The 26,453-nt window shown below is 39.0% G+C and overlaps 1 protein-coding gene across 1 annotated transcript; it reads right to left on the bottom strand.

Moving 5' to 3' along the window:
- Positions 1–2,232: 2,232 nt before the first annotated feature.
- On the bottom strand, positions 2,233–25,595 carry MS4A14 (membrane spanning 4-domains A14). Its single transcript, XM_004437780.3, has 6 exons — positions 25,458–25,595; positions 23,905–24,033; positions 21,194–21,244; positions 18,331–18,480; positions 15,668–15,766; positions 2,233–4,347 (listed from the first exon to the last, which is right to left on the bottom strand). Exons 1-6 carry the CDS (start codon positions 25,593–25,595, stop codon positions 2,233–2,235), a joined length of 2,682 nt encoding a protein of 893 aa, XP_004437837.2.
- Positions 25,596–26,453: the final 858 nt, after the last annotated feature.

Below are 26,453 nucleotides of genomic sequence, written 5' to 3' on the forward strand. Positions count from 1 at the left end.
GATAGTAGCATCAGAAAATCAACTCTTCCCAATTTTCCCAAAAACAAGCCTAACAGATTCTAGGAAGGACATATTCCATATCTTGGAATAAGATAGTTTAAAAAAAATTAGATTGCCTTTAAGAAAACCATAAATGCTCTGGCTCTCTACACGTTTTTGCACCTTGTCTTATAAAGAGCTACTTCACACATTTGCATTCCCATATTGGCTCCTAAACACATTTGATTTTGTCAACTCTAGATGCAAACTCATTGATGGGACAGTATGAGCTGTCTCAGAAAGCAAAGGTAAGGGGGAGAATACCTTTGAAAAGCAAAGAGAGAAAAGTGGGATTCTTGCAGATTGGAAAGGTGACTGTGGGTCGGGGGGCACTAGAGGATTCTGACTTGCTCCCTAGCATCATTCCCAGTGGGATGGAAAAACCTCAGAGAGGATGGTTTTTTACATTCTTACATTTTCACATTGTAAATCTAGACCCTAGGCACTGTTTTCTTGCAATTTTGGAAAAAAATTTTGTGTTCCAAGTGTGGTACAGAAGCATCAAGTTCATGGACACATAGGGTCCAATGTGAAGTGGGACAATGAGTCTCTCAGTGGTAAGTGGTGTGGACTACTCACTGATGACAGGAGTCGCCTCTACAATGACTTGGAACTATTTAAGACCCCAGGACCCTTCTGCATGTGTGCATCAATGTGTATGTGTGTGTGTGGGGGATGACTATGGGACTGAATAGCAGGAATGACTGCATGGGTTGGATTCTCAAAGAATTTGATTATGAACTGCAAATACATATTTCCTGAACACCTGAGTTTGTGGCCTGAAAGTTAAACCCATTATACAAGCACCATACAAATGTCTGCTAATCTAGCTGAAGCAAAATGGGGAATTATTAGTATTATTCAGAGGAAGTTGAATACAAAGTGGTAACCATTTAGGAACTGGAGGCCAACTCAGGTAGAGACCCTACGAAGGTCAAACAATCTTGGGAAGCTCAGGACACTAATCCTTCCTATAGAGGCAAAGGCAACAAGGAACAGATAGCCAGTCTCTCCAGCTCTATGCCTCATTATTCCACTATACATAACTTCACTCATCTCTAGGTGGAGGGTCCAGGCTCTCATTTATGCTTTTAAAAATGATTTATTGAATGCCTAAGAGAAGCAAGCCTTTTTTCAGACTTGTGTAGAAGACACAGATATGATACACTCTGGGGTTATTCACAGCAATATGAGAGAACTACGAGAGTATATGTGATTTCAAAAAAAGAAGAAAGTTAGAGAGAGATCCCTGGAAATACTTATTTTAGACTTTTTGAAACAGGAAAAGAAAAACACAGGAGCCAACAAGGATGATGAATATTACAGAAAGAAGGGATGGTTAACAACTGCACCCAAGAGATCAAGGAGAAAGAGAATTGAAAAAAATGTAGTTAGGCTTGGAGGATGGAGGATAACTGATGGCTTCTGATCACACAATTTCCTTTGACCACTGGGGATGAAATTGTATGTCATAAGGGTTGAGAAATTAGAAGCAGTGAGTGCATTCACTCAATATATTACTGTCTGTCATACTTTCTATTGTGACACCTGCATCTCTGCCCTTCCCTGCCTCCTACTTTTCTATCTCTAGGTATGTTTTATTCTCTCCCTATACACCACATTCTGTACTCATTGCCACATTCTACCTCATTAATAATTGAACAAATTTAGAGTATATATACTCAACATAGATTTGGGGAGGAGGGAGTAAATTGGGTGATTGGAAACAACTAAACAGGGGAATAGTGGGATTGATTTTTATTTCTCACTGACTCTTTTGGTTCTTTAGCCCTTAGAGAGCCTGCACAGATTCCTTCCTGGTTGACTTACTGAGCCCTATAATACACAAAGGAGGAGGCAAGAAATATTAGCACCATAGAAAAGTAGGTCCTTAAATATTAAGTTGTAGAGTGAATTGATGATTATAAACTGAAACACTAAGATTGATAGCAAAGAGTTTAAAGGTAAATTATTCCTTCACCCCCAGAAAGTTCTGATATAGTGTTAATATTTGTCACCATTTTATTTTAATTAAGGACAAATCCTTTGAGTGTTCTGCATGCCCTTCGTTTTCTGGTGAGTGAATAAGGTAGCAACCACCTTTGAGAACATAGGTTGGAAGAGACTATATTGTTTTTCCCTAATTTGGTTCCTTAATTGGGAGCAGTGTGGTATTTGGGTAGATTCTGCGTGTTAGTCAGAGTCTTCAGATTGCTGTTGATCTTTTGGAGAACATGAGGTAGAAGTTAAGGATGGATCTTCTTTGTATGAAGTTGAGCAAGTTGAAATGTTTTGTTGCACATCTTTTTCTGAATCTATATTGGACAAATAGGTGAAATACGTGTCTTGTATTGAGCTTTGGCAGGAGGAAGAGCGAAAATCTGGCTTCGTGTCTTCTGATTGCAGGTCACTTGGGTTTTGGTACTGACTTTTCATGTCCCTTGGTTTGATATCTCTTGTTTGCATAGTGTCTATTTGCATATCTTCTTCTTGAACACCTGTGGATTGAAAGTCTTGTTGATCCATATCTTCATACTGATTGTTTTGAAATAGAATGTCCTGTAATTGCGGAACTAGGTGATGTCGAGTTATGGCATGTACCATTTGGGCTTCTTGGAATAGAGCTTTCTGCTTTAGGGATTCTTTCTGTAATAGATCTTGGGTTTGCCAGCCTTGGGATCCCCAATTTAGGGAATGCTGCATTTCAAATTGCCATTCTTGTGCTTTGCAATCTTTGTTTCTCCAGCCTTGGGATTGTTGGGTTTTCCAGTCTGGAGACTGCTTTCTTGGGGGTTGCCTGTCTTGGTATTCGTGGATTTTGGATTGACAATCTTGGCACAGCTGCTTTGGGAATTTCTCCTCTTGGACCTGCCACTCTTCAGCTTGCTGGTGTTGGGTTTGTTTCTTGGAGGATTGCTTTTTATCAGCCTGTTGATCTTTATCTTTTCCATCTTTGGACTGTTCCTTTGGGGATAGCTCCTCTTTGCCCTGTTGGTCTTCACCTTGTACATTTTGGGATTGTTGCTTTAGGGATTGCTCCCCTTGGGTCAGCTGGTCTTCAGCTGGCTGATCTGGGGGTTGCTGTGTGGTTTGCTTAACACAGACTTGCTTATCTAAAGAGTGCCTCTTGGGGAATAGCCAACTTCGGATGTGCTGGTCTAGGGATTTCCTTTTTGGAGATTGCTGATCTTGGATTTGCAGGTTTAGGGATTTACGCTTTGGAGATTGCAAGCCTTTCCTTTGCCGGCCTAAGGAATGCTGCTTTGGGGATTGCCCACCTTTACTTTGCCTGTCTAGAGAATGCCGCTTTGGGAATTTCTTGCCTTGGAGTTTCTCCACCGATTTCCATTCTTGGGTCAGTAACATAACTTCTGATTTAATGTCTTGATATGATACATGTGTAAACTGCTGGTCTTGAGGTTGGATGTTTTGTAGTTGAAGATCTGGGAGTTTCTGATCTAGGTGTTGTATATTTGGGGACTGTGCAGCATGGAGTGTTGGGGCTTCAAATAGCATGGTTTGTGCTGGCAAAACTTGTACTGGGTAAAGTATATTTTGGGAAGGCATGTCTTGGGATGGTGTATTTTGGGATAGCATGTCTTGGAATGATGGGTATTGAGATGATATGTCTAGGGACTGTGTGTCTTGGGATGGCATGTCCTGGGATTGCTTGTCTTGGGATGGTATGTCTTGGGATGGCATGTCTTCCGATGTCAGTCCATGAGACTGTGTGACATGGGATGTTGGGGCTTCAGACAGCAGGGCTTGTACTGGTAGAGTTTGGGCTGGCAGAGCTTGAGATGGCAAGTCTTGGGGTGGTAACACTTTAAGTTGTTTTAGAGAACGGGGTGGAAAAACTTGGAGTGGTAATGATTGGGTCTGCAGCAATTGGGTTTGCCTTTTTGGGGATTGTAAGATGGCAGATTTTAGGTCTTCATCAGTCAATTGTTCAGGGTGCATAATATTTTCTGAGGGCCTTTTCTCTAATGTGGGAGGCAAAGGTTTCAGCTCAACTTCTTCCTCGTAAAGTTTTAAGGGTGGAGGGATACTTTTCTCTTGTTCGTCTGGCACAGATACAGATGTGTAGTAACTATCGCTGCCTCTCTTCCCGAAACGTTGGAAGGCTAAAGGATTTCTTAAGACTCTTAACTTGAAGAAAGTATAGCCTCCAAAGAAAATAGGTTGTATGTTTGTTATTGAATCCTCACTGGAAGACTCTTCTTGAAGCTCAAATTGTATTACAGCATTTTCTTCTGGAACAGAGAATTCACTGTCTTGAGTAACATCCGTAGGCAAGAAAAACACAATCTATAAAACCAAAGGGTGGGGGAAACATTAATATAACAGGATCATCTTTGATGTTCTTTCCTTCTTGTATTCCCAAATTATTTTTCATCTCTGCCTTAAGACAGTAGATAGGAAATAACAACTACATGAGGAGTCAGAAAACATACCAATTCTGCCTTTACCATCAACTCATTGGTTTTATTTTGGACAAGTCATCACCCTCTATTATCTCAATTATTGAATAGGAGAATTTGATTAAGATTGTCTCATATTCTTCTCATACTTAATACTATAAATCTCCTAAGACATTTAAAATCATCTACTTGCTATTCATATATTCAGGCTTATAATGATTTATTGATCACTTACTAGATGAACTAGATGCTGGAAATCAAAGATAATTATATGTGGGTTTTGCCCATAAGGTGCTCCAATTATAGGTAGACCAAGATATAAATAGATAACAATACAGTTTAGCAAATGCTATTATAGAAATAGGTACTAAGTGCTTTTTGGGAATGTAGAAGGTGATCTAATTCTGAGAAAGCCAGGAAATGCTTCATAGAAGAGGTGATATTTGATCTACATCTTGATGGATGAGTAGGAATTCCTCAGGCAAAAAGGTAAGATGAAGTAAGATAAGAGTCAAAATCCAGTTAGAGGAAACAGTGGGTACAAAAACACAAGGTTGTTGTAGAGTGTGATGCAACTTAGTGTGATGGCAGATGGTGAGCAGTTAGATTTTGTTGGATGGCATGGTACGTGCTATAAACTGAATGTTTGTGTCCCTCCAAATTCGCATGTTGAAAGCTAATCTCCAATGCGATGGTATTTAGAGGGAGAATCTTTGGGAGGTGATTAAATCACAAGGGTATTGCCGTCATAAATGGGATTAGTGCCTTTATAAATGGGACTCCAGCGAGCTCCCTTGCCGCTTCTTCCATGCAAGGACACAGTGAGAAGACCTCTGTCTATGAACCAGGAAACAGGTCCTCACCACACTCTGCATCTGCCAGCACTTTGATCTTGGACATCCCAGCTTCTAGAACTATGAGAAATAAATTTTTTTGTTTGTTTAAACCACTCAGTCTTTGGTACAGCAGCCCAAATGGACTAAGATGGAAATTGGTACTGAGAAGCGGGAGTGCTGCTATAACAAATACCTAAAAATTGTAGAAGCAGATTTAAAATGGGTAATGAGTAGAGGCTGGAAGAGTTTTGAAGTGCATGCTAGAAAAAACTTATAGTGCTGTGAATGGACCATTAAGGGCGATTCTGGTGAGAGCACAGAAAGAAAAATGGAGAGCTATAGAGAAAGCCTCAATCTTTTTAGAGAACACGTAAGTGATCCTGAAAAAAATGTTGGTAGAAATATAGATGATAAAGGTCATTCTGATGAGGTCTCAGGTAGACATGAGGAACATGTTATTAGAAACTGGAGGAAAGGTGATCTTGGCTATAAAGTTGGCACAGAACTCAGCTGAATTGTGTTTGTGTTCTTGTGTTTTGTGTGTGGTAGAATTTGCAAGCAATGAAATTTAGCTGAAGCTACTTCTAAGCAAGGTTTTGAAGGTGAGGCTTGGCTCCTCCTGACAGCTTATAGTAAAAGGTGAGAAGAGAGAAATGACATAAAGATGAAATTTTTAAGCAAAGAGGAAACAGGACTTAATGGTTTGGAAAATTCTCAGTCTATCCATATTGCGAAAAATGAGACCACTAAGAGTATGACCACGTGACTGATTTGAGAGGGAAATTGGTATGGATCAGCCATCTCAACAGTAGCCAGAAACTGTTCTCCAAGACAATGGAAGAATGACCCCAAAAGCCATTCAGAGATCATCAGGGCTGCCACTCCCACCAAAGGCCGAGAATGCAATGGTCCTGAAAGAAAAATGGTTTCAAAGGATGGGGCTGACTCTCTGGTTCAGGCAGAGCCAGGATGCCCCCATCCAGTGCCAAAGGAGTGGGCCTGCTGCCGAGAGCTGCTGCATGGGCTGCGCCCAGCAGAGGCAGGGGAGTGTGACTGCCTCCACCTGGATTTCAAAAGAAAGAGCCACTGGACAGAGCCACAAGCTTGGGACCCTAACCCAGCATAGCCACAGGCATGGGAGCCCTGATGGGGAGGGCTCAGGCAGAGAGCTGCTACAGGGGCAGAGCCCAGGCAGAGAGGGTCTTCCTGCTGAGCTGTGGGGGTGATGTCACCACCCATGTGCTTGGAAGTCAGAACATGGAGCTGAAAAGGATTATTCTTGAGCCTTAGGGTTTAAGTTGTTTGCCCTGTTAGGTTTTGGCCTTACTTGGGACCTGTCCTTTCTTTTTACGTATTTCTCCTTTTTGGAATGGTAATGTCTATCCCAGGCCTATCTCGCCATTGTGTTTTGGAAATTTGATTTCATAACATGTTTGGTTTCACAGGTTCACAACTGGAGGGGAATTTGCCTCAGGATGAATTATACCTTGAGTCTCACCCACATCTTACTTAGTTGGTATTTAGATGAGACTTTGGACTTAGACTTTAAAGTTGATGCTGCAACAAGACTTTGGGGGCTATTGGAATGGAAAGAATATATTTTTCCTGTGAGAAGGACATAAATTGAACAAAATATGCACAAGACTTATGCCCTGAAATCTACAAAATATTGTTGTAAGAAATGAAAGGAGATGTAAGGAAGTTTAGACATATTCCAAGGACATGGATAAGAAGATTAAATATTATTAATGAGTAAATTTTTCCTAAATTATTTATAAGTCAGTGAAACTCCAATCAAAATCCCAGCAAGATTTTTGTGGAAATTAATAAACTGTTTCTAAATCTTACATGGAAATCCATAGGACGTAGAATAGCCAAAAATGATTTTGAAAAAGAACAAAGAAGATTTATGCTACCTGATTTTAAGAATTATCCTAGAGGAACCTCAGGGAAGAAGGCAGAATAGTCAGCTCCTGGAATCTGTCTATTTATCTACACAACAACTGTACTAGCAGAAACTATCTGAAGTAACTATTTTGCATCTCTGGAGTCAATTTGAACACTTGTGGCTTCTGGGGGAAAGCTTGGCTGGTAATATCAGCCTTCAGTGTGATAGTGACTACCCGGATCCCACTCTCGGCCTCTGGCAGGCAGCTGAGGGATGGCACCCATTTTTCTAGTGTGGCTTGCTGCAACCAGGGTGGGCGATAAGGACCTTGTCTTCCAAATATCAGATTTCTGTGTCCTGATTGAAGATTTCTTCTTCTGATCACTCCTGTGCAGGCGCAGAGTCTGCATGTCATTGGTTCAACCCGTACTGGCTGAGGCAGCTTCCAGAGGAAGCTATTTCAACTTCCAATTTCTTTTTCTTGATATTCAAAAACAACTGTGTATATGGGAGAATGTAGAAACCCACCATGTGTGCCCAGGAAAAGATGCAGGCTCAGAAAAGACCTGAGAAGACCATAAGCTTTCATCTCAAGCTAATCTCCAGCACAGAGATGCACTACAGTGATAAACAAATAGACAAACAAAAAAACCCAGCAAACCCTAAGGAAGGAGGAGGATCTGATTTTGAGAGTTAACACATTATAAGATTCAAATATTCAGTTTTCAACAAAATAAATCACAAGGTACACAAAGAAATAGGAAAATATGGCCCCTTCAATGGAAGAAGATAAATGAACAGAAACAGTACCTGAGGAATCCCAGACTTTGGATTTACTAGACAGACTTTAACAGTATTAAAGATGCTAAAAGAGCTAGAGGAAGTCATGGGGAAACATAGGAAAATGATGATGAACAAAATGCGAGTATCAATAAAGAGATATAAATTATAAAACAGAACCCAAAAGAATTTATGGAGCTGAGAAGTACAATGAAATGTACACTAGAGAGGTTCAAAATCATATTTGAGTATTCAGAAGAAATAACCAATGAACTTGAAGATAGGACAATTGAAGTTATTGAGTCTGAGGAACAGAAAGATAAAAGAATTAGGTGAACAGAGCCTAAGGGACCTATGAGATACCAACAAGTAAACCAACTTATACATTGTGGAGATCCAGAAGGAGAGGAGAGAGAGAAAGGGGCGAGAATAATATTTAAAGAAATATTGACTGAAAAATTCCCAAATTTGATGAAAACATTCATCTACACATCCAAGAAGCTCAATGAATTCCAAGTAGGATAAACTCAAAGTGACCCACACAAAGACACATTATAACCAAACTGTTGAAAGCCAAAGACAGAGAATCTTGAAAACAGCAAGAGAGAAGTGCCTCATCACATACAAGGGATCTTTAATTAGATTATTGGCCAATTTCTCATCAGAAACTTTGAAGGCCAAACAGCAGTGAGGTTATATATTCAAAGGGCTTACAGAAAATTCTATATTGGGCAAATTGTGAAAAAAAAGGAAGAAACTAAAACATTCCAAGATAAACAAAGGCTGAGGGAGTTAGTTGTTACTAGACCTGCCATGCAAGAAGGGCTAAAGTGAGTCCTTGAAATGAAGAAGCTAGACAGTAACTTGAAGCTGAGTGAAGAACTAAAGATCTGCAGTATAGATAAATACATGGGCAATTATAAAAAAACAGCTTTTTATTTTCTACATTATTTATAAGACAAATGCATAAAAGCAATTATTAACCTATGTAATTGGTAATTCAGTGTATAAAGATGTAATCTGTGATATCAATAGGGGAATGGGGCTGTATAAAGGTACAGTTTTTGTATGCTGTTGAAGTTGAGTTGGTATAAATTCAAATTAGATTATTATAAGTTCAAATGGGTGTTAAATGTAATCCACATGGTAATTACAAAGAAAATGTCTGTAGAATATACACGAAATGAGAAGAGAATCAAAATGTTTCGCTACGGGAAATCAACTAAACACAAAAGAAGGCAGTAATGGAGCAAATGAGAGACAAAAAACTATAAGGCGTACAGGAAAAAATAGCAAAATGGCAAATGAATTTCTCTTTATTAGTATTTACTTTAAATGTAAATGGATTAGACTCTCCAATCAAAAGACAGAGATTGACTGAATGGATAAAAACAAAACAAAAACATGATCCAACTATATGCTGTGTACAAGAGACTCATTTTAGATCCAAAGGTACAAATAAGTTGAAAGTGAAATTATTGAAAAAATTATTCCATGCAAATAGTAACCAAGAGAAAGCTGGGGAGGGGGCTATACTAATATCAGCTAAACTTTAAAAAAGGTTATAGGAGGCAAAGAAGGCCTTTTATATTAATAAAAGTTTCAATAGAGCATGAAGATATAACAATTATAAACTTTTACACATCTAATAACAGACCTTCAAAACATATGAAGCAAAATTGACAGGGTTGAAGGGAGAAATGGACAATAATAATACAATAATAATACAATAGTAGTTGGAGACTTCAATACCCCACTTTCAAAATGGGTAGAACAACCAGACAGATGATAAGTAAAGAAATAGAGGACTTGAACAGCCCAGTAAACCAATTAAACTTAACAGACATAGACTGAGCACTCCAACCAACAGCAGAATGCACGTTCTTCTTAAGTGCACATGGGACATTCTCCAGGATAGACCACATTTATGCCACAAAACAAGTCTCAATAGATTTCAAAGATAGGTATCATGCAAAGTATCTTTTCTGGCCACGGCTGGATGAAGTTAGAAGTTAATAATTGAAGGAAAACTGGAAAATTCAGAAATATGTGGAAATTAAACAGCACATTCTTAAACAACCAATGAGTCAAAGAAGAAATCAAAAAATAAATTATAAAATACTTTGATATGAAGGAAAACAAAAGCACAACTTATCAAAACCTATGTGATGCAGCAAAAGCTGGACTACGAGGGAAATTTATAGCTGCAAATGTCTACATTAAAAAAGAAGAAAGATATCAAATCAATAACCTAACTTTATACCATAAGGAACTAGAATAAGAAGAGCAAACTAACCCAAAGCTAGCAGAAAGAAGTAAATAATAAAGATTACAGATAAATAAAATAGAGAACAGAAAAACAAAAGAGAAAATCAATGAAACCAAATGTTAGTTCTTTGAAAAGATGAACAAAATCAACAAACCTTTAGCTAGACTGAAAAAGAAAAAAATAGAGAAGATACAAATAACTAAAATAAGAAATGAAAGTGAAGACATTACTACATTATTACAGAGATAAAAAGGATTATAAGAGAATACTAAGAACAATGGTATGCCAATAAATTAGATACCCTATAAGAAGTGGACAAATTCCTTGAAACACACAAATTACCTACACTGACTCAAAAAGAAATAGAAAATATCAGCAAATCTATAACAAGTAAAGAGATGGAATTAGTAATTAAAAAAACCCCTCCCAATAAAGAAAACAACTGTACCAGATAGATTCATTGGTAAATTCTATCAAAGATTTAAGGAAGAATTAATACCAATCATTCTCTAACTTTTCCAAAAAATTAAAGAGAAGGGAAAACTTCCTAACTCATTCTATGAGACTGACATTACCCTGATACCAAAGCCAGATAAATAGAAAATTACAGACCAATATTTCTCATGAATATGGATGCAACAATTCCCAACAAAATATTAGTCAATCAAATCTAACTGTATATCAAAAGGATTATTCATCATGACCAAGTGAGATTTATGCCCCCCAAATGAGGATGGTCCAATATAAGAAAATCAATACATGTAATACATTACATTAATATAATGTAGGGGAAAAACCCTCATGATCATCTCACTTGGAGCAGAAAAAGCATTTGACAAAATCCAACACCTTTTCATGATAAAAACTCTCCGAAAATTAAGAACAGAGAGAAAATTCCTCAACGTGACAGGGTATTCATGAAAAATCCACAGCTGACATCATGCTGAATGGTGAATGACTGAAACCTTTCCCCCTAAGATCAGGATCAAGACAAGAATGCCTGCTTTCACCACAGGTACTCAACATTGTACTGGAAGTTCTAGTCACTAGTATTAAACAAGAAAAAGAAATAAAAGTCATCTAAATTAGAAATGAAGCAGTAAAACTATCTCTGTTTGCAGATGCCGTGATCCTATATATAGAACATCACGGAGAATCCACAAGAAAGTTGTTAGAGCTAATAAACAAGTTCAGCAAGGTGCAAGGGACATGATCAACACACAACAATCAGTTGTATTTCTCTATACCAGCAGTGAGCATAGAACATCACAAAGAATCCACAAGAAAGTTATGAGAGCTAATAAACAAATTCAGCAAGGTGCAAGGTAGAAAATCAACACACAACAGTCAGTTGTATTTCTCTACACCAGCAATGAGCATTCTGAAAAGAAAATTCAGGGAGCAATTCCATTTAGAATAGCATCTAAAAGAATTAAATACTGAGGCTAAATATAACCAAGGAGGTGAAAGACTTCTGTGCTAAAAACTGCAACGTATTGCTAAAAATAATTAAAGAAGGTCTGAATAAATGGAAAGGCATCGTATATTCATCATAAGAGCACAATATTGTTAAGATGTAAGTACTACCCAAAGCAATCTACAACTTCAGTGCAATTCCTATCAAAATTCCAATGACCTTTTTCTCAGGAATGGCAAAACCAATTCTCAAATTCCTATGAAATTTCAAGATGCCCTGAATAGCCAAAAAAAAAAAAAAAAAATCTTGAAAAAGAAGAATAAAGTTGGAGGAATCACACTTCCCAACTTTGAAACTTACTATAAAGCTACAGTAACTAAGACAGTATGGTATTGGCATAAAGGCAGACATATAAACCACTGGGATAGACTACAGAGCCCAGAAACAAACCCTCACATATATGATCAATTGATTTTCAACAAGAGTGCCAAGATCATTCAGTGGGGGAAAGGATAATCCCAATAAATGGTGCTGGAAAGGTGGGTATCCACATGCAAAAGAATGAAGTTGGAGCCTTACCTTATACCATATATGAAATTTAACTAAATGGATCAAAGATCTAAATCTAAAAGCTAAAACTATAAATCTTATAGAAGAAAACATTGAGGGAAATCTTCATGACATTGGATTTGGCAATGATTTCATGGATATGACTCTAAAAGCACAGATAACAAAAGAAAAAAATAGATTAATTGGACCTCAACAAAATTAAGAACTGTTGTGCACCAAAGGATACTGCCAAGAAAGGGAAAAGGCAACCTACAGAAAGGCAGAAAATATTTGCAAACCATATATCTAATAAGGGATTAATATCCAGAATACATAAAGAACTCCTACAATTCAACAATGACAAAAGACAATCTAATTAAAAATGGGCAAAGACTATAATAGACATTTCTCCATGGCCAATAGGTACATGAAAAGATGCTCAACATCACTAATTGTTAGGAAATGCAAATCAAAACCACAATGAGATACCACTTCATACCCATTAGGATGGCTATTAAAAAAAGAAAGAAAATAATAAGTGTTGATGAGGATGTGGAGAAATTGGAACTCTTGTGCACTGCTGGTGGGAATGTAAAATGGTGCAGCCACCGTCAAAAACAGTTTGGCAGTTTCTCGAGAGGTTAAACCTTAGAACTACCATATGACCCAGGAATTATACTTTTCGGTATGTATCCAAAAGAATTGAAAGCAGGTATTCGAACAGATATTTGTGCACCATTGTTCATAGCATTATTCACAGTAGCCAAAAGGTGCAAAAAACCTGTGTCCATCAACAAATGAAGGGCTAGACAAAATGTGATATATACACATAATGGACTACTGTTCATCCATAAAATGAATGAAATTTTGATATATTCTACAACATGAGTGAACCTGGGAAACATTATGTTTAGTCAAATAAGACAGATACAGAAGGGCAAATAGCATATGATTCCACTTTTATGACTTATCCAGAATAGGCAATAGATAATAGAAAGTAGGCAGAGAGACATAAAGTAGAATAGAGGTTACCAGGAGCTGGAAGAAGGTGGAAAGGGGAGTTATGGTTTTATAGTACAGAGTTTATTTTGGGATGATGAAAAAGTTTTGGGCATAGTTAGTGGTGATGATTACACATCATTATGAATGTATTTAATGCCACTGAATTGTACACTTACAAATGGTTAAAATGATAAATAGTATGGTATGTATATTTTACTATAATAAAAGAGAATTACTCTAAAGCTACAGAAATTAAGACAGTGTGGAATATGTGGAAGGATAGACATATAGATCAATGGGACAAAATAAAGTGTCCAAGAGAGACCTATAAATAAGAGGTCAATTGATTTTCAACAAAGGTGTCAAGGTAATGGGAGAAAGCATTGCATTTTCAACAAATAGTGTTGGAACAGCTGGATTGCTCCATGGGTATAGGGGGCAGTACATGACTTTCTAACTTTACTTCACAACTACACACAGAAGTTAACTCAGGGGCCAGCCTGGTGGCGTAGTGGTTAAGTTTGGCATGCTCTGCTTTGGCAGCCCAGGTTCACGGGTTCAGATCCGGGGAGCAGGCCTATACCACTCATCAAGGCATGCTGTGGCAGTGACCCACATATAAAATAGAGGAAGATTGGCACAGATGTTAGCTCAGGGCCAATCTTCCTGAAACAAAAAGAGGAGGATTGACAACAGATATTAGCTCGGAGCCTATCTTCCTCAAACACACAAAAAAAGTTAACTCAAAATCTATTATAGACCTAAACATAAAAGCTAAAATTATAAAACTTCTACAAGAAAATAGAGAAGAAAATCTTTAGAATCATGGTGTAGACAGAGCTTTGTTAGAACACCAGAAGGACTGACCATAAAAGAAAATAAATCATAAATTGGAATTCATCAAATTTGTTATTTGAAAGAAGCTATTAAGGAAATCAAATGGCAAGTCAAGGCCGGAGGAAATATTAGCAATATATATATCTCATAAAAGGACTTTTGTTAGGAATCAATTAGGTTCTTATAACTCAATAAGATAAACGATGCAATAAAAGTTGGCTAAATATTTGAACAGACACATCTCAAAAAAAAAGATATGCAAATGGACGATGTACACATAGAGTCTCATTATCATTTATCATCAGGGAAATGCAAATTAAATTACAATGAAATACTGCCACATACCCACTAGAATGGCTTAATTATTAATACAACTGACAATTCTAAGTGTTGGTGTTTATATTGGAGGAACTGTACCTCTCATATATTGCTGACAAGAATGCAAAATGGTATAGCCACTCTGGAGAACTGTTTGGCATTTTCTTATAAAGTTAAACATCTGCTTACCATATGACCTAACAATCAAGTCCTAGATACAGCACTCCAAGAGAAATGAAAACATATGTTCGCACAAAGATGTGAACACAAATGTTCATGGCAATCAAATGCCCATCAAGAGGAAAATGGGTGAACAAATTGTGGTGTAACCTTACATAAAAGGAATGAACTATTGATGTATGCAACAGCATGGATGCATTTCATAAACATGTTGCTGAGTGAAAGAAGCCAGACACAAAGAATGCTTACTTATGACTCCGTGTATATGAAGTTTGAGAAAGTACAAACTAATCGAAGTGATGAAGATATTGACTGCAAAGAGGTTCCAGGGAACCTTTTGGGATGATAGAAATTCACTGTTATCTTGATTGTGATGGTAGCTAAACAGGTGTATACAATTTGTCAAAACTCCTTGAATGGTACACTTAAAATGGTTGCATTTTATTTTTTGTAAATTATACTTCTATAAAGTCGATGTAAAAAAAAGAAAGAAAACCCCACCTAACACGGAGCCTGGAACTGGTATTTGGGATTTAAAGAGCAGGTTCTAGAGCCATGTTACTTGAGTCAGAATCCTGATGTTATATGATCCTGGAGAGGTTACTCTTTGTGCCTTAGTTCTTTCATATGTAAAATAAAGGTGTTTTAATAGTTGTCTTAAGATGAGTAAGTTGGTGCTAAGTGATTATAACAATGACTGACAGTAAACAGTCAGTAAAAGTAAGCTCTAACAATTATTATAAATAATATTAGTATCACTTAAATATTTTCTCTCTGCTTCCTCTCTGGTGAGGGAATTGTCTCACACACCCTTGTGACCCAGTTATAAGGTCCCCATGTTTCAGTGATATGGGTTCCCATTAAGTCTAGTCTTTCCTATATTTTGGCTGGGAAATATGGAGCTATGTCTGAATGGAGATGACTGTGGATAGCAGATAGGACAAGAAAAAGAAGCGTAGTTTTCTTAAAGGGTGGAGGGAGCCTTCAGTCTTAAACTTGTCCCTGCTTGACCTTCCTAAACTTGGAAGTTTTAGTTCAGTATCTGAGAATACTGCTCTGTCCACTAATGGGCCAGAGGTCACCTTGGAGTGTCCCAATAGTAATCCGCTCTCATAGCAACATTGAACGCACCTCATTTGACTTTGTCCAGCACTTGCTCCTAAAGGAGACGATAGTCACAGAGATGCTGAGTTCTACTATGCTGATGATCAGTAAGACTGACAAAATTCCCTGCAAATAATGAGAATAAATATATGGCATTTGGAATGAAAGCTGTATCATTTTAAAGATATGGGCCAAGGACTACTTACTCTGTATGACCAAGTAAGGGAAAACCCATATTTTAAATGCTTCTGTAGCCATCAGTGATTAAACAATTTTCATCTCATGTCCTTCTGATAAGCACGGGATAACAAACTCAAATGCCTATAGGGGCCAGGCGGCCATCCCAAATGAGAGAAACCGTTAGGAGGGGAGACAGTAGAGAATAAAGATATTCCTAGGATGCATCCATTATTCAGTTCCAGGCAACAGTTGCCATGTGGAAATGTGGGCCCAGGGTGCCTGGTCTTTTTTCTTTCCTAAGGAAGCTGGATATACATATTTTTAATTTGAAATTTTCCAGTTATTTATTCACTTGTGTGAACCAAACGGAACATATCTTCAGGCTGGATATAGCCCACAGATAGCCATTTCGCACAGCCTGCTTTCAGGTAATGTTTAGATCGAGAAGCAGCGTGGAATAGGTGGTGTCCAAAAAGCTTAGACCCTGGAGACATGAAGAGCTGGGTGCAGTTAGGTCCAAGTTTACACTTAGCGATGGACAAGTGACTGAGTCTATCTGAATCTTGGTTTCCTTGCAATACATCCAAAAGCTTGGATATTTCCCATTTGTTGGTAAAACTGAAGTACATGAAATACCTCCTGTAAATTTACTGCCTTCTGCTGTTGAAAAAGATAGACCTAGTGTTGGTCTTTGTGGAATTTCCATCATGGTAAGGGAGGGAGACAGTAACAAATAATTAGACAGTTACTTACTTAACTAGGTTGTGGTAAGTGCTATGAAAAAGTATTGGGAACTATGCGCTACTCTAATGGGAGATCTGACCAGGTCTGCACTGGGAAGGGTAGAGATTTGATCAGGAAGGACCTCCTAAAAGAAGTGATGTTTAAACTGGGACTGAAGAATGAGGAGAATTTAATTGGGTAGATGGAAAAGAGTGGGTTGGGCTCATACATTAGAAGCAAGAAAAAGCTGGTCTTATGGTCCTGGGGGGCAGTGGGTAATTGACACATTAAGGAATTCTAGGAAGTAGCAGGAGAGTGGAGTGAGAAGGATAAAGGCCCGGAAAAATGTTGGAAGGGTAGTCAGGATAGGTGCTATAGGGCCTTATAAGCCTTTTAAGATTTGGCCTTAACAGGAAGCCATTGAGTAATGTGTTCAGATTTGCATTTTGAAGTGATGCCTCTGGATTCGTCTTTGGGACAGAGGTCGGTCCAAGTGATGTCTAAAGCCCACTGTTATGGCTTTTTTTAGCTTATTTATGATATTTGGTTTGCAGCAAGGAATTCTGGAGTTGTACAAGGGAGGTCTTGGAACAGATTCTCCATGATTCTGTATGCAGAAACTAATCCTGCAATACCCACCCATGTGGGACAGGAAGTAGACAGCAGAGTTTCATTTATCTGGAGATTTAACCCTTTCAAGATACAATTTCTTCCTGGTATATAATAAAATAATGTACAATAATGACCACATGTCCACTAGGAAAAAGGGTAAGGATTATAATGTTGTATCATATTCTTGGCACAATTAGGACAGGATTTTGTCTCATATTGGTTTCTGGCTCTCCGTAGTAACCTTTTATGAGTCTAATTCTGGAATTTATCTCAGAACATATGGGAGTGTCCTTAGGCTCATTTTGATGGGTGATTGTGAGGACTAAATAAAATCTCATATTCAGTAACTGATAGCTCTTTTTCCTTTTCTTCTTTGTTGAGGGAGACGATTTCCCATGATTCCATTTCACTTCATCCAGACAAGTCAAATCTCATTAATATTCTAGGACCAAAACCTTCAAGATGTGGCTGACACAAATAGAATGAAACCCCAGGATTTGCATGGGAACTTAGAGAGAAAGGGCTTTTGGCATCATTGACATACATAAAAATAATGTTATTGAATACTTATTAGATAAATACTTAAAATTACACCTACAATTATATTTCTTGGTAAAGATACATCTCATCCAATTTAATGATTAAAACTGCTACATTTATATAAAATGATTTCTCTTCTAAAATTATTAAAATACTTTATTAATTGCCTTAAAACTTTCTCCCACTATATTTTGTTTTTAGTATTAATTGAGTAAACTTTTTAGATCATTCTGTACCTCATTAATGCTGAAAAGGTAAAATTTAACCTAATCTATGTCAATACTAATAGTAATCACTAAACCCATTGACCATTTACACTGTGCCAGGCACTGTTCTAATTTAAGTAATCCTCACAACAACCCAATGAGGCAGGTATTATTATTTTCATTTTCCAACAGAGGAAAACTGAGGCTCAGAGAAGATAAAATGTTAGCCCAAGGTCACAAGCTTATAAATGACAAAACAGGGATTCAAGTCCAGATGCTATGTCTCCTGAATCACAGTATGCTTGTCAACAGTCAGTTCAAATGCTGACACCGCTTTGATCATTGGAATCAAAATTAATGAATCGATGCATCATGAATATAGTTCAGATACGAGTATAGAGATTCATCTCACCGAAGGAGACCACTTACATTGAAAAGGATTCTACCTATAACACATATTCCTTCAACGGAAGGCGTCTGGCAGTACTTGTGCTGATATCTGTAGCTGATAATGGTGAAAGTAATCCCAGCTACCGCAACCAAGGAGCTGATAACATTCATGGCCGTGACGCCTTGTCCCTGGAAAATAGTTTAAAAAATAATAATGAAATAAATAAAAACCAAACCAAACCAAAAGTACCTTGTAAGAAATTCTTAGTGCTTCTATCTTTGCAGATACCCCTCAGGGATGAATTGCTCCATCAGGTCAGTATGCTTGAACAGCTTGATAACTTAAATCCTGATTTAGCTAAGTCAGAAGACAAACCAGGTTTTAGAGTAAGCCAGGAATCCAAGAATGAGAATGGGTAGAGAAGGGGTGCTCTATGGTTAATGCTAAAGAAAATGTTCATTTTATCCTAATGTACCATCTTTCATAATCTATAAGCAAAATACCATTAGAAATAATCTTGGCCTTGTCATTAGACCTGATTTTGAGTCCTAGTGAACTAGGACCTTGTACAAGGCAACTAATCTCTTGTAATCTCAATTTCTACCTTTAAAAATGAGAGTGATGTCACCTAGTTTTAGGGCAGTATCCATTTATTCATTTATTTTAGTAAATATTTAGTGTGTACCAACTATGTGTCAGGCACTGCGTCAGATCCTGGGACACAAACATGAACACAATAGATGAGGTCCTGCCTTCAGGTGGCTTACATCCATTCCCCAGGGGGATTCAAACAATAACCAACTAAATCACTAATAAATTTACAGATGGCAACAGATTTGGACTGGGGTTTAAAGGTTTCCTTTCTCAATTTTAGTGTTCCAACATGGACAGTATAAGAAGTTCAGATTGCCCCTTCCAATGCCCTTTACTCATTCCTATTTTTTATATATATATATATATGTCTGATTCCTTTGAAGGAAAGGGAATGTCTTATTCATACCTACTCCCAGCACTGCTATTGCTGTTTTAGAGGAAAGACAAAAAAAGCCCTCACGTCAGAATTTAGTGGATATTTACTAAGCCTTGATTGTGTTATGTCTGTTGTGGGAAATTCAACGATGCATTTACACAGCCTGTCCTATCCAGGAGCTGGTAGCTTAGTGTGGCGGGACTTGGAAGTATGCACATGACTTAATGCTCACTGCAAACACAGGTCTTTACTACAAACAGGCATTTTGGCAGAAAATGCACAGGAGCGTACAGATACGCCATCTCTCTCAATCCTCAGTCCTTTGCTCTTTCAAGGCTCTGTTTTGGCTCTCATAGGACATTTAATGGACTAAAGTCTCTAAATAAGCAATCCCTCATGTATATTTTGCTTTGCAGTTTACAAAGAATATGCCCAGCCTTGGTCTCATCTGGTCCTTATTACAGTTTTGTGATGAAGGCAGATCACTTGTTATCCCCACATTACAGATAAACAGCGTTCGGTGATTAAGTGATTGTGAGTAATTCCACAGTTGGTGGAAGAGCTGTGATGGAAAGCGAGACCTTCTGACGCCCAGTTTAGAGCTCCTGCTGCTGTGACATCCTGCCAGCCTCCATCTGCATAGCGCTCAGTGAGTCGGGGGTAGGTCTGCCTTACCCTTAGTATATTCCTCAGCTCTGAAAGGAAGTCAATACAGAGAGAATAGCAGCATTTGGGGCTTCATATGCATTGTCTGCATTTATTTCCACAGGGAGAGAGAGATGGGGGCATTCATCCCCCAAGAACTTCCCTACGGCTTGTAGCTGTCCATAGAGGAAACTGGCAGAGGACCATAAGAACAAGTTAAAATGGCTTTGAGAGAAGGCCCACATGTCCAGGTCCTTAAAAAAAAAAAAACATCAGAGTGGTTAGAAGGGAGTACAACGGGGCCGGCCCAGTGGCGCAGCGGTTAAGTGTGTGTGCTCCGCTGCGGCGGCCCAGGGTTCGCAGGCCTGGATGCCAGGCGGGCACCGATGCACCGCTTGTGGGGCCACGCTATGGCAGTGTGCCATATAAGGTAGAGGAAGATGGGCACGGATGTTAGCCCAGGGCCAGTCTTCCTCAGCAAAAAAGAGGAGGATTGGTGTTGGATGTTAGCTCAGGGCTAATCTTCCTCACACACACACACACAAAGAAAACAAAGAAGGGAGAACAACATTTAAGTATCTTTTATATGTAGTGTCTTATTAAATCCTCAAAATAACCCTTTGAAGTAGGTACTTTTTCCGTCAAGTTGACATAGCAATGAGTGATAGCTTTAATTCAATCCTTGAATGATCTTAGGTCGATGCCAGGCTCTTTCCTCCAATCCTAGGGCAGGCCCCAAAGAGAAGCCTCTTTTGTTGTTAGTGGTGGTGGTGGTGATGGGTCGAGATCCTGGGGTTGGTTTTGGTTAGAGTAGGGTTTCTCAACTTTGGCACTATAAGCATTTGGGGCTAGATCATTATTTTTTGTTATGGCAGACTGTCCTGTGTGTGCATTTTAGGATGTTTGGAAGCATCCCTGGCCTCTACCCACTAGATGACAATAGCACCCCCCACCCAGTTGTGACAACCAAAAATGTCTTCAGACATTGTCAAATATTCTGCGGGGGGCCAAAATTATTCCCAATTAAGAACCATTGAGTTAGAGAATATAGAATGGTTTCCAACAAGCAACTCTTTCAGTTTACTTGACCAGGGTAATGGGAACCAGTGGAAGGATGTAAGGCAATAACAAATGGCGGCATTAACAAATAGGAATGACCTGAACTGCAAACTTTATGTGTAAGGATTTTCCAGGGAGATCTTTTATTACTAAACACTGTATACACAAAGATGATACAAAGCAAGCAGAAGATTTTAAATTACATAAAAATCTCAGAATTGACTTACCAGACATTTTTCCTTGTTGTTGATTCCTGTGAGGTATCCTGTAATAAAAAACTTTTAACAAGAAAAGAGATAGAAGTTAACAGGTGATGTGTTTGACCACCTTACAATGTAATTTCCTTTGGAGATTATATTGTAATCTATATGTATGTGAATCTCCCAAACCATCTAGTCTTTCCACCTGAGCGTCAGGAAGCAGGAGAGTAGGCACTGATGTAAGAAGAAATACTATGCTGGACGTGCTCAGAGCTGAACAAGACCTCATTGCCAGGGTCAGCTGGGAGAGGCAGGCCCCTCTAAGGTCCAAAAGATACTACCTAGATGTTTGGCTCAGCTGGGCTCCAAAAAGAAAGATAATCCTGGGCTCTGGGCCTGGAAGAGGGAGGGGTGAGCTGTGTCTGCTCTGAGCAGATGGAGGGAGATTTTCTCAGGGCAGAACTCTCTAAAGCCTAATATGGGGGCTGGGATCTAGTGTAGTTATCTCAGCCACTTCTTTATCTGGAACATAAAGAGCCTAGTACCACTCAGGGAAAATGAGAACTCTGTCATCCAAAGTGGAGCCCCACGGGCCGGCCCCGTGGCTTAGTGGTTAAGTGCATGCGCTCCGCTGCTGGCGGCCCGGGTTCGGATCCCGGGTGTGCACTGACGCACCACTTCTCTGGCCATGCTGAGGCCACGTCCCACATACAGCAACTAGAAGGCTGTGCAGCTATGACATACAACTATCTACTGGGGCTTTGGGGGAAAAAAATAAATTAATTAATTAATTAAATTAAAAAAAAAACACAAAGTGGAGCCCCTTACTTTTTTTTAATGTTCTGGGGATGGGAACCTCTCCTGTGGGAATTGGTGTTGGACCTTGAGGCCATCTGGGTCTTGGTGTCCAGGGATGTCAAGGTGATGTGCAGAGATGGGAGAGTTACCTTTGATAGCTCCCTCCACTTCACTGCCCACATTGTATCACCATCGGATTAGTTCTACCTACAAGTCGCTCTCAAAGCTATCCATCTCTCTTTATCTCCACTGATGCCCAGCTACATCAGGGCACCATCTTACCTCCCCTGGGTTCTTGCAGCCTCCTCCCAACTGCTTCTCTCAGTTTGCTGTTACCATCCTTGAATTAATTTCTCACTCAGAAAACAAAATGATATTTTAAAGATAACAAGTCTTCAAATGCCACGGCCCTCTTTAAAGATTATCAGTGGATTCCTCTTGCTCTCGTATTAAGATTCCACATTCTTAATATGACCACAAGGGCTGGCACAACCTGGTTCCAACCTTCATTTTTGGCCTTATTTTGTGCCTCTACCATAGAATCATTGGTCTTCTTTCTGTCGCTCTTTCTCACATCAAGCTCTTGGCTCATGCTTTGTCTTTGCCAGGGGATGTTTTCCCTGCACTTCACCCATGAACGCCTACCTGCAGAGCACTTCCCTGACCTCCCAGGCCAGGTGAGTCCTCCATTAGACCTTCACATGGCACCTGGAACTCCTCTCTTAGAGTGCTTAGCACAAGTGTAATAACATATCTGTGGAGTTATTTTTACTTTTTCATTTCTAGCCTCCCTATTAGATGACAAACACTGTCTAATTCTAGGAAGAGCAATTCACCACTTCTCTCAGAGAGGGCCTTGTTTACCAGTATTCTCAGCATCTAGGACACTACCGAAGATATAGTATGTGCTCAGTAAATATATTCTCAACGAGGAGTGGAGTTTTAAAAAGCAGCATGCCATAACCCCATTAGAATTCTTGCATGCAGGTCACACAAAGTCACAAGGGGAAAATTACATTGTGAAATGGGGAGGTAAGGAGTTGGTCTGTTAGATTTTCTACAGTGTGGCATGTGTAGTTTGAAAATCATGTTCAATATTATATTATTTATATTTAGAAAATGAAAATAATACTAGTTGTTTTTGAAATGCAGATTATAGAAAAGGCATGGAATATTTATGTTTATCAAGAGAGCAGGGTTTATAATAGAGATAATAGTCTCATTTATTCATTATTTCATCCATTTGTTCATTGAATGATTCCTTAATTCATGTCTACTGTGCATTAAGCATGATTCTAGGTTCTGAGAATATAACAGCAACTAAAGCAGACAATATTCCTGCCCTCTTGGGAGTGTATGTTCTAGTAGGGGAAGCTCTAATGAATCTCCCCTTAAATATTATGGTACAAGATTAAGAGCCAAGGCTGTGGTGATTGGCTGGAAATAGCACTCTACTAAGAATTATATTTATGGCTCTATTATTAACCAGATGAGTGACACTCATAAAATTGTCTCTGGAGATAATAAGGGAGTTGAACCATAATAATCTTCTTTAAAATTCTCGTTAACCTACGACAGTCTGTGATTCTATGAGTGCTAGCTAGGTATGTTTAAATTATTACCTACTCTCAATCTCAGTTTCCTTATTTGCAATAGAGAAAGTAGGACATTTGCTCATCTAATCTCCCAGATTGGTAGTAAATGACTTACTGTACACACAAGGGCTTTGGAAACTTTTAAACACTGTATGCCTAAGAGTAGTTATTACTATGATGATGGTGGTGCAATGACCAAATGGAGTCACTTCTCTTGCCATGGAAGGGACTGGCTATCTAGTCTCCTTGAGGATCGTATTCATGGAATTCAGTGTCTAGGACTTGAGGCAGTTCAAATCAGTCTTTATAGTAATTTCTCAAAAGCCCCTAAGTGACAATACTCACAATAAATGCTCCCCAGAATGGATATCCTGTGAAGAAAACGAGGGGAAAGCTCTGGGAGAAATTCAAGTAATTAAATGCAAATATAATTCCAACGCCTGCAATGATCAGGGCAAGCAGGATCTGGATAGCCTGTGAGGAGAGAAATGGGTACATGAGGTCACAAGGGCCCCAGCTTCTTTGGACTGTCCCAGTTCCCTTGGGCATCCCTCTATGCTATGTCACACTTCCCTCCATCTGAATGCCTTCCTCTTCCATTTACCAGCCACTCTCAGATTTTCAGGAGGCCCAGTGTCTCTTTCCTCATCACACTTGCCTGGGTCCTTCAGGCCCCAGTGCTTTACTCTCGTCCTTCACCACTTGCGATATCACCTGGTATTCCCAGTTTATCTTGTTATCAGACAGATTGAGTGTATGTCTGAATCTACGCCTACATTGCAAGCTTCTTGAAGACAGAGACTGCAAACTATTGCCCTTTACATCTTTTCCCCTTCTCTAGCACAAGCATCCTATTATTATTCTCACCCCTCAATACACGCACATTTTCCACATTCAAAACATGCTTTTGGAATGGAGGCTCAGCCCAGTTCTCCAAAAGTTTATGAAGTTTGCGCATCTAGAGCGGAGAAGCTGGGTGAGGTTATGTGTCATCTCCTCTTCATCCAAGGGCCTGACTAGAGCTGAGAGTAACCCAGTGGGCTTATCAGCCTGTTAGGAGTCTGCAGAGAGAGGAACACCATGGTAGTCCTCAAGGGTCAGGGCTCTTCTCAGGGCAGCCCTTCTCCTCTATCATTCTGGGTTTTTTCTCCAGATCACACCTCTGTGGCATTGCACCTCAAGTTTTTTTTTAATTTTTTTATTTTACTCTTATACTGAAGATGGAGGCTGTGTACGCAGCTCCCCTCTATGTACGTTTATGACTGAAAAATTTTTTGTGTGTATGTCTACATTGTGGCTCATTATGGAGCTTTCACTATGGTTTTCAAAGAACTCCAATGCCTGTAACAGCACAAAGGGAAAGTTTAACCTTTCCTCTCATGGCTTTTAGCTCCAAGGGATGGGCCACTACACCCTGAGGTCACCTCCTCAATAAGACATTTGGAAAAATTACACCAGTTTCTCGGATCTCCTCTGTTAGGATTCCATGACCAGTATTAACTCCTCATGAAACAGCCCTGGGATTTCCTCAGGGTTAGGGGAGTTATTAATTACAGTTAAATATTCTATTCCTCAGAGTTAAATAAGTCCTCAGAAGCATTTCTGAGACATGAAGCAAACTGTGCAAGTTTCTAAGCAGAACTTTCATTTCTCTTGTTTATCAAAATCTAGGGAAATGGTATTATTGACTACATATTGGCTCATCTACTGCTAATCCAATTATTTGTAGAAGCAAATGACTTAGAAGGACTTATGATTAATCAAGGATACATTGTAGATGAAAGGTGGGGGGAAAAAAGGGATCAACTCACTTCCTGAAAAACAAGTCGACAGATATACATGGGGAAATAACTTCTGTTGTCCCTTCCAGGAAGACCCATGGATGGGAGAGGACTTACCCCCAAGACTTTCGGCTCTCCCTTCAGGAAATCCAGTAGAGAGCTATGGGGTCCATAGGGAAATGCAGTCAATACAGTTTCATTTGGTTGTATAGTGATGACGTGGGTCGATCTTTTGACCTTAGGTGGTGACTCCATGATTCAATGGCAAAACTCTATTAAAAGAACTAGTGAGTGAACATTGCAGCCAAAATCATGGTCTTCCATCAGTCTCACATGGAGTCCTTAGCAATGAGCCCTTAGCGATTACTCTACTCAGTCCTAGAACCACAGAATCATAGTCACTGAGTCATAGAGTCTTAGAATTCTAGAGCATATCCATCCCCCTATCTTCCTGATGAAGGATCCGGTTATCCAGAAGACTTACTTTCTTGTCAGTTTGTTTATAAACAGTTGGTAAACACAAAATAAATGAATGGTATACATAAAAACAAATCCCAGTACCTATGTTTATGAGATATAAGGGACTAACACCTATGGACCATCCACTACGTTCCAGGCACTGTAGAAGGTGTTTTGTTATAACATGTATTAACATTTGTTCCTTCAGCAATTCTATAGTGCTGAAACTGAGCTACAGAGAGGTTAATTTGCCCAAGGTCACATGCTAAGGGACAGGGGAAGGAGTCAAACTCCGCTTGTCTGTCTCCAAAATCTGTGTTGTTTCTATTCAACCATACTTCCACCCTCTTTCTTTTTTTTTCTTTTTTTTTTTTTTTTTATTGCAGTAACATTGGTTTATAACATTGCAAAAATTTCAGGTGTACATCATTGTACTTCTATTTCTGCATGGACTACATCATGTTCACCACCAAAATACTAATTACAACCCATCACCACACACATGTACCGAATTATCCCTTTCACCCTCCACCCTCCCCCCTTCCCCTCTGGTAACCACCAATCCAATCTCTGTCCCTATGTGTTTGTTTATTGTTGTTATTATCTACTACTCCAGCTATTCCACTGTTGGGTATTTATCCAAAGAACTTGAAA

The sequence above is a fragment of the Ceratotherium simum genome, chromosome 34 (assembly GCF_057802395.1).
Source record: "Ceratotherium simum simum isolate JZ-2026a chromosome 34, ASM5780239v1, whole genome shotgun sequence".
Taxonomy (NCBI): domain Eukaryota; kingdom Metazoa; phylum Chordata; class Mammalia; order Perissodactyla; family Rhinocerotidae; genus Ceratotherium; species Ceratotherium simum.